The sequence below is a fragment of the Parus major genome, chromosome 8 (genome assembly GCF_001522545.3).
Source record: "Parus major isolate Abel chromosome 8, Parus_major1.1, whole genome shotgun sequence".
In the NCBI taxonomy this organism is placed as follows: Eukaryota; Metazoa; Chordata; class Aves; order Passeriformes; family Paridae; genus Parus; species Parus major.
The window spans coordinates 3832708-3846848 of NC_031777.1; the positions used below are offsets into that span (position 1 = coordinate 3832708).

General features: G+C 44.0%; 1 protein-coding gene across 1 annotated transcript in view; it reads right to left on the bottom strand.

The window, feature by feature from the left end:
* The window catches only part of LOC107207886 (tenascin-N), a gene marked incomplete at its 5' end in the record, with an annotated part of 24891 nt that overhangs the window by 6360 nt on the left and 4390 nt on the right, over positions 1-14141 (bottom strand). The window contains 9 exon segments of the mRNA XM_033516449.1: positions 10-406; positions 1199-1528; positions 2056-2209; positions 5865-6120; positions 8859-9112; positions 10987-11080; positions 11570-11746; positions 12586-12676; positions 12679-12848. Coding sequence (XP_033372340.1) covers positions 10-406; positions 1199-1528; positions 2056-2209; positions 5865-6120; positions 8859-9112; positions 10987-11080; positions 11570-11746; positions 12586-12676; positions 12679-12848 — 1923 coding nt within the window.

Here is a 14141-nt window from a genome sequence, read left to right on the forward strand (position 1 = left end):
CTGAAACACAGGAGTTCAGCAGAGAGAAAGGAGCCTCAACCAACATTTGTGTCATGTCCATGTGATTACATTTATCAAAAAGCAGGAAGAGGAGCAGAGCCTCACTCAGTATCCACCTGCCTCCATCAGTGCTCATGTCACAGTACATGTGCAGCAGCCTGCTGCCATCCCTGTTCAGGTAAATGGTGTACATGCCACTGGAGGCATTTCTATTCTGCTGTACCTGGCTGCAGTCCATAGGATACAGGTAGAGGAAGCTGACTGTGTGAACAGAGCAGGAAAAACTGTCCCTCAGCAAAGCAGGAGGAGGCACTACCCCTTGGGAAGCTTCTATGGACAAGGGTTCTAGAACAGAAGTACAGAAAGCAGCAGCTCCTGCTGTGCACTCACACAGGGCCCAGCTGCATCAGCAGGTAGCAGCTGTTGGCCTTCCCACTGCCTGGGAGCTGGCACACAGATAGGGTCCCCAAAGGCTGAAGAGACAGAACCATAGAATCCTGGAATGGTTTGGGTTGGCAGGGACCTTAAAGCTTGTCTTGTTCTAACCCCCTGCTACAGCAGGGATGCCACTCACTAGATCAGGTTGCTCAGGGCCCCATCCATCCTGGCCATGAACACTTTGAGGGATGGGACAGATACATTCTCTGTGGGCAACCTGTGCCAATGCTCACCACCCTCTAAGTAAGGCATTTCTTCTTGATATCTAATCTAAACCTGCCATCTGCCAGTTTAAAACCATTGTCCTGCCACTGCCTATCCATACAAAAAGCCTTGTATGGAAAGCCAGCCTTGGCTTTCAATAAGAGCGGGAAGAGGAGCCCTTGTTTGTAAAGGTGGGAGTGGCAGAATAAAAGGACTTTAATTTCTCTGAATTTCACAGTTAATCCACAATTGGCAACCCCTATTGGCATTCACACAGTACAAGAGGCTCTCATAGCATGCTGGCATGAAATGTTTGATTTGCTGTCACTCTGGTGTGTGTTTCCTGACCTCTGAACAACCTGGACAGCTACCCAAGGCCCTGAGATTATTTACACTGTTGTTCCCTGCCATTACTAGGATGTGCAGAAAGATCTCCTGCATTATCATCCTCTCTCCTGCTCACTGGTCTCTCATCAGCAGGTTTTGTCCTGCATGTGGCTAGCAAGGATTGCCAGCACTGGTGGCCAGCATGGGCAATCTCCACTCACAGTCACACCATGTTCCCAAGCCTCCAGATGGTGTGGCTGAGAACAGACACCCAGCCAGGAATAACGCCACTGATTTGCCAGTTGGTTTCATTATGATCACTGCTTCCCTGTTCATCCATAGGACGCAAACTCTGTCTTTGATCTCTGCTGTGATGCACAACAGCTGCAGAGCACGTGGGAAAAATGCAACATCCAATGCCAGTTGCTACCTGTTGAGAATTTGCACTCCTTCTGCTCAGGCAATCTCCCTTGTAGGCCATCAAAAAGACAGTGTACCTCATTCCTTGTTCCAGCCCTTCTAGCACAAACAATTATTTGCTGGGACCCAGATGTACTTCCTGCCAAGTGACAAGAGATCAAAGCACAACCCAACTCAGAACAGTATTTAGCTTTTCTGGACCACAGTGCACCAAGCCCCATATGTATTTAAAAGGTTTTCTTGTAGGATTCAGATAGGCAAATTCACCCTGCATCCTTGAAACTTGAAGTCCATCTCCTTGGAAGGAAGACTGTGACCAAGTCTCAAGAAACACTCCTAGGACACTGAGAACACCCTGCCCCTGGTGGGTGCTGTCCTTCCAGGTAATAACAACTTATTCTAAGTGAAGAGGCAACCATGTTTTTGGCACTTGAAGATCTGTTGGCAAGTTAGTGACACTTCCAGTGTCACTAAGTCACTCCACACCTTCTACTCATGACAGCAGCACATTGCCTTCCTTGAGCTCTCCCTCCCTGGGTCACATAGATTCCCACTCAAAATTTCTGTGGTCCACATACCCACAAGTCCCAACTGGCAGAGCCCATAATCACAGGGGTAATTTCAGTGGGGTCTACAGGCCTGAGGAGTTCAAGGAATTCACTGTACTTTGCTTGTACCATCTTCACCCTGGTAGGTCAGAGAACAGCCATCAATCTGTGCTGTGGGAGGAGTCCAGGTAACTACATCAGTAGAATGAGTCACACCTGACACATGGAGGTTCTTGGGAGGATCAATCTCTATGCAAAAAGAAAAGTCAACTCTCATTTGTTATGGATTGAGTGAAAGCATTAGACAAACCCTGCTTCAGGTTCAGATTTTTGGCAGCAGCTTAAATTCAGGTGACCTGCACCTAAACTGCCCTGGCTCACAAGTTCTTGAAAACAGCAAATCAGATCTAGTATACATGAGTTATTTATTTAATAGACAGGAGATTAACAGACAAAATACCTTAAACAGAGTTACTTACTACACAGTAAAACAAAGTACTACTAGTAGATTTATATAAAACAGTGCACAACATAAAGGTACCTGTGTTATAGCTAGCAAAAATATAATATAGATTAGGAATCAACATAGCTTACCAACAACTGATGGTAGGGTCACATATTCCTTTCACTCAGCTTCCAGAAGAGTAACTTAGGGCCAGCATCCCACACCTTGAGGAGAGGCCCCCATGCATTTCCAAGGAATGTGCAAAAGACTTCTCATTTGTGGAAGTTTCGTGTAGCTTTTAGTTTGTAAAGTGAAGTGTCTGTCAGTCAGAAATTCAAGGCTTATCTCCCTTCAATCTCCTCTCAAGGCAAGATGTTTATGGTCAGCTGGGAATTCCACCTCCTTGGTACCAGAAATAACTCACTATAGGACAGAGGTCTGGCTTGGCTTATCTCACCAATTAGCAGATTCCTGTAAGGGGGGGAAGATGAGCTGGGCTCTGCACCAGCTGATAGAATAGATAAGTTCTTCTGTGGCAAAGGGGAAGTCCTGCTACACCACTGCATAAATGAAAGACACAAACTGCAGTGCAGGTCTTGTGCTGAACTGCAGTTGCCTGAAAGTCAACCAGTGGCCTCCATGGCTAGCAAGCAGCAGAAGCCCAGACCAAACACTGCAAGCCTTCTACAGATCTGTGTGGTTTGGCATGTTCTGTGAGCCTGGCAATTGGCTCAACTGTGCAGTGTCCCACAGCCCCTCACATGTCTGCCTGAGGGGTCTCCATCAGGCTAATCTCTGAGGAGCACTCACAGACAGGTTTAGGCTCTATGCCCCAGTCCTGGAGCACATCTCTAATGTGGCCTGCTGAGAGCCTCTACCCTTTGTTCCCCTACTGCAGATGAAGAATGACTTCAAAGTTGTTGTTGTTATGGTTCAGTTTTCTTTAGTAAACACAGGAATATAGAGAAACCCAGAGCTTTACAGCTCAGTCTGTGCTGGATATGGGATATCAGCTCCTTCACTGGCATCAAAGACTTGGCCAGACTTTTCCTGAGCAGTCAGACTGCCCAAGGTCAGCACAAGGAGAAGAACAGAATTATTTTAATGAATGCCAGTTAAGAGCAGTTGTCAAAAACATCTTATGAGGTGCCAACAAGGGGGCTGCAGTGCTTCCCTCAAGATAAATCCAATTTTTAAATCTGTGTTGAAAGTAGAAGCGCTGGAAGCAGCTTCTCCCTAATCTTCATCCTGTGCTTGCTCTATTCTATATATTTTAGGAGCATCTTAAGGAAACAATTTGATGAGTATGGTTTTAATGCCTTTCCAAGTTGTACAGAGGAGGTCCTTGGTGGGAAGTGCTGGTCTCCAGGGAAGAGTGCTCCAGCCCTGAAGCACACCTGAGTTTATGTCAAACTATAAATTAATAACTTATCTCAATTTTCTGCTCTTCCACAGATCTCCCTGGAAGACTACAGGCACATTGTTGTCTGTCCTTTCTGTATATACCAGGCTACAAAACTTCCCAGGCCTTGAAGAATAAGGATAAGCATAACAAAAGTTATAATGCATCAGTGAAATAATGCAGTTGTGAAAAGGCCACAGAAAAACACAAGGCCATGCTTTGTCTGTCTAAGATAAAGAAGAGTTGAGCAGGCTGGCTCCTCCCAGGAAATGCTGCACTCCTCATGCATAGTGCTACTGCTTAAAGCAGATAAAAAGGCAGAGAGGAAGAAATCAAAACACCAAATATAAGAGCATGGACAGTAGCACTGCAGTTCACAGCCTATGTTGTTTAAAACTCTCTCCATTCATTACAATCAGAGCACCTTACACCAAGCTCATGACTTGAACAGTAGTCCTTTATCTAATGAACTTGTGCTTCATTTGGGAGAGCACTAAACAATTGCTTTAAGTGAAACAACTCAGAAACCTCCTCAGACAAGTTCACTACATATCTATCTCCAGCTGGACAGGAGAGGGAGCTAAGAGGTACCAAATCCATCCTAAGGAGCAAAGGATGGGAAGGGCAGCCTCAGAGGCTGCAGTCTCACAGCACTGCCCTTAAAGGCCAGCTGGCAGCTCCCATGGGTGCAGGGGGCCACCACAGGGCAGCTCCCTGCCACAACCAGTTTTAATGCCAGGGAGTAATCAGCCAGCACCTCGAGTGAGAAAATGTATTCTTTTCTTCCTCAGAAGTTGTATTATTTTAGCAGAGGTATCATTTATTTTTGAGCAGATATTTTAAAAAATATCACTACTAATGTTAAATGCATTCCCTCTCTGCAGTTTCACTTCATGCAAAATTTCCAGGCGCCTCCAATTTCATGCCTGTTCAAGAAAAAAATATTTTCATTTGCTGAAACTCTCCATGAATTTCTGGTTTCAGATAGGTTCAGCCTTTTAGCCTCAAGATTTGTCCCCATCAGCTGCCCTTGATCTTGGTAAGCAGTAGGGAACTCTTTGGCATCTTGCCCAATATCCAAGCTTCAACTGCTCTATTTCACACCAGATGAATGCATAAACTAGAAAAAGTACATTAGCAAGGTCAATGGATTTAGTGTAACCCCAAATGTTCTCAGTACATCACAGTCCTTACGGCTGACTGAACAGAATAAATTTAAACTTGTTTAGCAGTCTCCTAGGACTGGCCTAAGGTCACAAGTCAAAGGGCAAACCATTATTTATAGCTGTCTCCAACTCTAAAATGGTTTAATTTTGGTTGTTAAACCTGCTATTGTTAGGCTTGATGGCAGCACATGAAGCACTGAATGCTTTTGATTAAGAACTAGTGAAAGAAGGACCATCAGCTGCCATCACTTTTGCATTATGACATCTGCCTCTTCTATAATCATCTACAGCAGCAGTCTCTGTTATGGGTAGCCTGTATGCATGTATTTAAATACTAAATTTAATTATTTAAGTGGGGCTACCACTGTGCAGCAATGCAAAAAGTACTCTGTTATGTTATAAAACATTAAATAATAATAAAGCAGGGTCCATCTGCTGGGAGGAAAGGGTTGAAAGTGGAATAATGGTGAGGAGGATAGTACATTCAATGACCTTGCAGCTGGGAATGCCCAGGCCTGAAGAGTAACAGTGTGGGAAACACCATATATTATGTCTACTCTTGTTTATCCTGTCTGTTTTGAGAAGCAGGATTTCTGTGCAGAGATAACATAAGTGTTTGGAGAGACTTGGAGGCACTCACACTGACTTAAGCTTCCTGTTTTGGAAGACAGGGGGTCAAAGCTCAGGTAAATGATACATTCATGGATCCTTTAAAAATGGGACTGAGCCTACTGGTGCTGGCATACCTGCCTGTGTGTCTCTGCCCAGGTGTTGCTTTGGGATCTTCCAATTAGTGAAGTATTGAAATAAATTTACCCTTTGCATTTCAGCCATGGTTTGGTGGTTGTTCCAGATGCCTGCCTGGGTTGATGCACAACTTCCATCACATTTCCTTTCCCTTCTGCCCACATTACCTGTCAGTGCTTGCCTTCTTACTCTGCTTGCTCCCCAGCTCTTCCCAGAGATGGATAGTGAATTTCACTCCTGGCTTCAGTCCTGGAAGGGTGGTAATGCTCCTGTCCTTCCCCACTTCTGTTTCTTTAGTGTGCCCACCAGCACAAGTGTAGCTCACCACATACTTGTCCACAGGAGCTTGGACTCTGTCCCAGGAGATGGTGGCTGAGTCCTCTGTCTCTTGGCCAGTTACCAGACTTCTTGTGCTGTCCATTACTATGAAATGAAGTGCAGAGTAAAAAGACACATACCCTTCCCTTAAATTTTTTTTGTTTTCCTATTCTCAGGAAACAAAGGATGGCAAGGACTAACTCATCTGTGGCTTTACTGGATCTCAATGGCTAATCACCACACTTGGCATTGACGATGAAGAGGCACAGCAAGGCAAGGTAAGGCACTGAGGCACAGCCAGGTGAGCCAGGCTGTTGATTTCTACAGACAGGTAAAGCAAAGAACACAGGCTGTCATATTCAGGCTGTGTTGTGACCCATGACACTGCTTCCCCTCAAATTTCTTCCTTTTTCAAGTCCTATTTCTGATCACACAATGATTGGATCCACAAATCTTAAAGGTGACAAGGTCTAAGCTGGGTTAAAAGGTCTGTCTTTAATTCTAATAGATGCTTTCCTGGGAAACAGCACAGCCAGTCCTGACCTGGACAGAAAAGCCCTTACAAAGCATGATACTGTTACTTTCCTGTTTTGTTATGGTCACAAGCCTCCAAAGAACACACACATGTCATCTGTCCAGAAGGTGAGAACAACCAAAGTTCTTTTGTTAAGAGGCCAGGGTGACCCAGGTACACATTCATTCATTTCCCTCCAGTAAGTTCCTGGCCTAGAGATGAGTCTTGTCAATACCTGCCACCACTTTCAGTGGATTCCAATGTTCAGATTTATAGTGTTGTTTTAAACAGGAAACACATTAGAAAGATCACTACACATCCTTAACCAGGACTGCAACATGAGAACAATTGAGGAACCATGATTATTCATTCTATTGCAAAGAAGCATGCCCCATATGCTGTTAACCTCTCTGCACTTCAATTTCTTCATCTCAAGGAGCTGAATATTTCCCTATTGCATGATGAAGGATAAACAAACCAACCAATTAAAATAAGGTTACACAAACACATAAGAGACATTGCTGCAAGGACTTTGTTTACCCTAATCCTTCTTAGTATTTATAACATGACCTGCTTATAGTACCTCCAGGTAATTAGAATCTCTCTGTGATTATGCTTGTTGTTACTGATAGTTGGGCTGTCAATTTCTATGAGAAAAACTTATTAGAAGTTTTAGTATAGGGCTGTGGTAATCACAATGGTCTAAAGACACAGACAACACAAGTTTTACAGCCAGAGGTAGTGTGTTTTATTAGACTATCTAATACATTTGGAAAAACAGATGAAATTTGGGAAAAGATTCTATGTCTAAAAACCTAAAAGAGGTTTTGTGCTCCAAAAGCTTGCTTCTTTTTTTTTCTCCAGCCCAAACTGATAAATCTAACAGAAGTTTCATCTTTAGCTGTAAACTGTATTTTGACCATGCAAGAAATAGCCACTACTTAAGCGAGTCACCCCTGGATATTTGTGGAGCCAAATCATTTTGTACTGCTGGATACATTGCAAGGAAGATAAAATAGGTGTGCTAACTGCTTCTATGTTCTGCCACTCTTGGCACATTGGTGACCATATCTGCATGTCACTGCTGAGGTGGCTGAGCTTTGGCAGGGTCAGTCATCCCTCTGCCCTGCACTGGCTGAGACAGGCTGCTGGCTTCTGTGGAACAGCTGAGTGAAAAACAGGAGAGTCCAAACAGGGACACTTTCTCCTTCCCCTCATGGGCCCTGCTGATTTCTTCCACCTCTCATCCTTTACTTCTTGCCAAGGATGGGCCTGAAATAGCAAGTAGGGGGGGTGCCCCGTTTTGAGGTACTTCAGCTGGGGTTTAGGTCTCCTCCTCACAGCTATGAGATCAGGGCTCTTTCTTCAGGAGCAACAAAAGCACAGCCACTGCCCGGGCAGACACTGAGCCCAGGCAGAATATGGTGCTACTGGCATTTGCTTTCTAAAGATCACAACATCATCTTGCCTGAGCTGTTCTGGGAATCAGAACAAAAAAAACCCAAATCACCAAATGCTCAGAATCTATGAAATGCAGCTCTCTGTCACCTTCTAATTCTTCCTACAGTTACACTCTTTTCCCTGCCCAATTCTCAGATGGAAACACAACACAAGATTTCAGAAGTCTTAGTTTCATATCACAACACAACAGCCTGCAGTAATGTGGCCCTTTGAGGATGGCCATACCACCCATGACCTTTACAGGGAACAACTCTTTTTGTTTGTCTGGTTAAGATTTTTTAATTCACTGAATTACTAAATATATCTCAGCAGCCTGAGAAGTGAAGGTCTTGCAGATGCCTCTCAAATTAATGGAACAGCATTTCTTATTCTGCTGGAGGCTCTAAATTCCAGGGCACAAATGCACAACAGCCACAGTGTAATCTACCACATACCAGCTTAGCTGCACTGTGATTTACCACACATTAGCTACAGAAAAGTTGTGATTTCCCCACCTGCATGTACTAATCTCAGCTCTTTTGTGAGATGAAAATACATTACTTTTCGTTTTAATGAAAGTTGCTGAGGCTTGTTTGTGCCACCCTAGAGCAGCACATGCTGGGAATTGGGAATTTGAATAATCACAGCTCAGCTCGTTAGCAGTATGAGACGCTCATCTGTGGCAAGAAAAACCAAGCAAATTATTTTCTTGTGTGGTATGAAAATCAAGTTTGTTCTTTATGTCTAATTGCACTGCAGCTGGGTACGGGCTGTGCTGCTCTGCATATGCAGTGCTTTTCACTGCTGAACTCCCTGCAGGGCCCAGGAGCTGCCCAGTGAGAACATGGGCTGGCTCAAGACAATGAACCAACCTGCTGCTACAACTCACCTGTCACAGCTCTGGTGCTTGCCTTCTTGCTCCTCTGGGGCCCCTTCTCTGAGCAGATGTCAGCAACATATTCCATGTCAGGACTCAGATCCAGTAAGGTGATCATGTCATTTGCACTGCCCACCTGTATTTCCTTGGTGTCTCAATCAGCTGAGGTGTATCTCCCCATGTACCTGTCTAAGGGAGCCTCCACTTCATTCCATGAGGCAGTGGCGGTATCTTCTGTCCTTTGGTCGGTTATCAGGTCGGTTGGGCTGAGACACCATTTCAAAGTGCAGGATTAGCTATGTCCAGTTGAATTAAACCCCTAAAAAACCTGTCATGGCATGTTAGGAAGAAATTCTTCCCTGGGCATGTGGTGAAGCACTGGAACAGGTTGCCCAGAGAAGCTGTGGCTGCCCCACCCTGGAAGTGTTCAAGGCCAGGTTGGATGGGGCTTAGGACAACCTGGAATAGTGGAAGGTGTCCCTGCCCATGGCAGGGGATTGGGCTAGATGATCTTTAAGGTCCCTTCAAACTCAAACCATTCCATGTACACATTTCCTTTATTTTTGCCTTACTTCTTTGGCCAGCAAAACACTCACTTAGGTTTCCCCCAACAGCCTCTGAAGAAAGGCATCCATGAAAAACCAGGAGAAAGAAAGAATGTTCTGCCATTTACATGAAACTCTCAATTTCTTTCTGCAGGCAGAGCTTGCAGGGTACCTGTCTTGCCTTCCACAGATACCAGCTTGAGGATTACCTAGATGCCTTAAAGATCTAGAAATAAAACAACACAATTTCAAGGCAATGTTAATATAGGAGGTAATATAAAAGCTGGTCTTTAATTGGAGGCCACTAGGGCCAAGTATGGAAAAATGCCCACCTCACATAGGGCAAATACAGTTTTAGAAGTTTAGCAAATTACCATAATTGACAAGAATCACCAATTAGAAACAGAGGTGATGAGGTAATTCCCCCCCTTGGTTCAAACTCTTCTGGGGCCCCTCTTCTTCCAGTTTTTTATAGGAAAGTGTCTTGTGAGGGTAGCTCGTCCTTGGTTCCCAGAGGAAACAAGATTGGGATTGGGTCCTTTGGAATGTGTTTTGTCTTTCTGTCTATCAGAGTAGGAAAAATGCTGGAGTGAGACAGGAACTATAGAACTGTACAGCAATAGTCTACAGAGCTACAAATAAATGAAGAATATATAAAAGCAAAAATCATTTTGGCATCAACCTTCTGGCTTGCCCCCTCCCAGCTCCAAGTACAGTGCCTACCCTTTTTCTCTGCTTCCACTGTTAGCCATCTGCTGCTCCTCCCTTTCTGCAGACCTGTCTGTCAGACTCCCCCAAGGTTTTGCTATTTTAGCTGATGAATCAGAGCTTGGTGGTAGCTCTTGAAGTAGCTGGTATTTGCTTATTTGCATCTCCTAAATTCCAGGGGTTACATAAGAATATGAGCATTGGGGTTATTATTTTCCTTTTTTAAGAAGCTTTTCAGCCCCCATGTCTGTCAAGAACAGCCTGAAAACACAAATCAAGGGTGTTCCAAATAATCAGAGTCTACACAGGGCAGAAGAATAGCCCTAAAATGACAATGTGGAGGTTGCAGGTTTTGATGTTTAAAATGAATTTCATTTTAATAGAACAATTTACACAACAACCTCAGAAATGTCAGGCCTGATATGGAATTTTTCACACTTTGGAAGCAGTATGCCTACCCTTTTGTAAGAGAGGAATTTCAAAAATTCCAGAATCTTGTAAGTAGAATGAGAGTTTAAAATTGTTCAAGGTCTCTTTTGCAATAGAATAGCTCAAAAATATTCTGCCACTTTTCTTTAAGACAGTCAGTTAGTCAACAGAGTTGTTATTCCATATAGAGGCCAACTCACTACATTTATCCTGTCTGGATGGAGCTGTTAGTGAAGTTAAGGGTGAAGTTACTGTAAAAAATTAAAGCAAAAGACTGAGCTAGGCTTAGGGTTTAGTGTTTAATATACAGTGTATGCAAGCTCAGACAAGGCATAAGCAGACCTGGCTGCAGGTCATGTATGAAGAAGCAGTCAATTATGAACCTTTTGTGCTGGAATTTTGAAAGATCTGTCCCCAAACCCCACAGTAACATCACTGTAGTAAAAGCAGCTTTCCACATACCAGTCCTGCCAGTCACTGAGGATGGTTTCCCTTCTGTGCTGTCTTTCACAGGTGTGACAGTGACCTCATGTTCTGTTACAGGTTTCAGGCCTACAAAGAACAAAAGAGAGCATTACCAACAATTAGGGAAGATGGCATTTTTTCTTAAAGAAAGCTGTTTTGTTTAGTTTATCCAGCTCCAGAATTTTTACAGAGGGGAACTTAAAGTTTAGATTTCTATCCAACTTGCTTTTTGTCTATTTAATGCTTTGATAGCACCTTTGATCTAGGCTTGCCCCTAGGGCAGGCATATTGACTGCTGCTCAATGCTCTGTGGTGGGGATTTCCATAATATCAGCTCTGAAATAGAAGAATGCACTTTTTTCCTAACAAGGACAGAATTAAGTGAATGAATATGCCTGGAAACTTGTTATTTACAGAGCATAGCTTTCTCCCTGTGGAGACACCCCTCCTTATGTGATAGGGGAGCCCAAACAGATCTCACCAGACATTCACATGAGAGAAGAATTGTCTCAGTCTGAGTTAATCATTCCTGCCACTTCTTCCTGCTCCTGCCCAGTTTGGAACACCCACAAATACTCACCAGTGAGGATGTATCATTGTTTTTGGGCACCATGACCTGCTTCTCATCCATCTTCACTAGGGATCTGAACTTCAGCTTGTAGTAATGCACATCTGTTGATGGGTTCACCCACTCCACTTCCAGGGAGTACTCCATCTCCTCTGGCACCCAGATGACATTGACTGCAGACTGGACTGGGAAAGACAGCAGAGAGATGTAGAGAAACAGCGTCAGCACAAAAAGGTAAATAGAAGACAGAAAAGTCACTAAACAATGCTCCTTCCCTGCTCAGTTTCCTGTTCTGAGACACAAGACATTTTCCTCAGCCAAATTGAGGAGTCAAGCAAGGAAAGCACAATTGTTACTTCAACAGGTTTAGTTTTATCCATGGTAACCGTCCAGCTCTGGTGTTTGCTGGCTTTCAGTTCCCACCTGTTGTGCTGGAAGCAGGAAAAACATCAAAATCACCAAGCTTTTCCCTGTCTTTGCCAGGTACAAGCAGATAGCATAGTACCAGCTGCTAACCAAAGGATGTTTCAGTTCTCAAGAGACTGCTTCAAATACACAGCCTTTGCAGACACATCCTCTTAACCTCAGCAGGATCATGCTGATTTAGTCCTGGGAAGAGACAATGAGGAGAACTCACTACTGCAGACATGTTTGGACAGTAAGTATCTAGGCATGACATCCTGCCTACTTTAAAGTTCTTTCTGCATCCAGTTGAATTCCTAGTAACATGCTGCCTTTATTCTGCATGCTTCCATTCCTGCTTCTTGCAGCAGACAACACTACAAATTCCCTGGAATTCACAGGTATCACCACAAGTAGGATTTGGACAAGGAAAATGGAAAGAGAGGAAATCTGCAATATATTCAGCCCTCATGATCCAAATCTGGGAACTGATTCTCCAGAAAACAATGACATAGCTCTAGTATGGGAAGAGAAAGTGCTCTCCAGCACGCAGTTCCCCTCACTTGTTGAAATCTAAGGGTTTACAACATCTGACTCTTCAAATAATACTACCTGTTCCTGCCTGTACTTGCTTCTAGATGCTTGGGCTCACTGGCAATCCCCTTCACATGTGATGGAAGTTTGACATTGTGAGATTCCACCCTGGCACCAGTATAATCTCATGGCTGAGCTGCTCTTTGGGCACATGGATTTGTTTCACCATCATTTCATACCAAGACAGATAATAGGTAAGGAGATAATTGTCCATATCAGTCACAGGATCCCAGCTGACAGACAGACAGTTCTCTGTGGAGTTCAGCAACTGCATATTCTGGGGAGCAAGGACTAAAAGAGAAACAAAGGCAAACACTGCAATGAGCATCATCATTTGCCACACGGCCAAGCATGAAATTTTTTCAAGCTTACTTTGAGTAAGAAAACGTAGAACTGGAGCTCTCAGCCTATAGTCATCTTGGATTTAACCATTTCTTTCTGTTCAATAGCATATCATTTGATACAATACATAGATACAAATTAATAATGCAGCCAATAACAAATATAAGTTCCTGGATGACTCTTTCAAGCTTCTAAACCCACACTGGCATGAGGAAAACTCTCTCATAAAGCTCTCCCTACCAGTGCATCTAGGAATAGAAAGACAAGCCTAAGCCCTCTTTTCCTATAACTGTCAGAGTTAATTCAAAATGTCAGCTGGTCTCCAAAACTAGGGAGTGCAGCCACTCCACAGAAGAGGCAGAAAGAGTAGCTTTTCTCACTGAGTACTGATGGAAACTTTTACATTTGGTGCCTAGAGGAGACCTGGACAAATCTGCTGCACATCAGACATTTCAGGACACCAACAATACCTTAACTGTTTTGCCAAGAGACAGCTGCTCAATGTCTTGAAGCAGACCTTGAAAGCAGTCCATACAGAATATCTGTTTACCATCAAGTTTACTGGATTTTAATTACAAGTGAGCTTATGCTAAGCTGATCAAACAATCTACCAGCTTTCATTAGCAAGTTTTGTGGTTTGACACTGGCCAAACACCAGGCACCCAAGAAAGCTGCTCACTCGCCCTCCCCTGCTACAGCTGGGCAGAGAACAGAAAAAATTTAAACAAAAGGTTCATGAGTTGATAGAAGGACCAGGAGAAAGCACTCCAAGGACAAAACAGGCTCAACTTAGAGATATAAAGTGAGTGTATTACTAACAAAATCAGAAGAGAATAATGAGAAGTAAAATAAGCCCTTAAAAACACCTTTTCTTCACCCCCCACCCCATCCTCCTTCCCACTGACAGGACAGGGAGACAGATCATGGGGGTTTTGGTCAGTTCATCATGCAAGGTTTTCTCCTGCTACCCAGGTAGAGGAGTTGTTCCCCTGCTGTGCAGTGAGATCCCTTCCCATGGGAGACAGCTCTCCATGAACTTCTCCAGCATGGCTCCACTCTCACGAGCAGCAGTCCTCCCAAAACTGCTGCAGTGTGAGTCCCTCCCACAGGCACACAGTCCTCCCAAAACTGCTGTGGTGGGGTCACTCTTCCACAGGGTGCAGTGCTCCATGGACAGGCTGCTCCAGCTTGGAAGCAGGGCCTCTTCTCTCCACTGGATCACAGCTTCCTCCAGGCATCCAC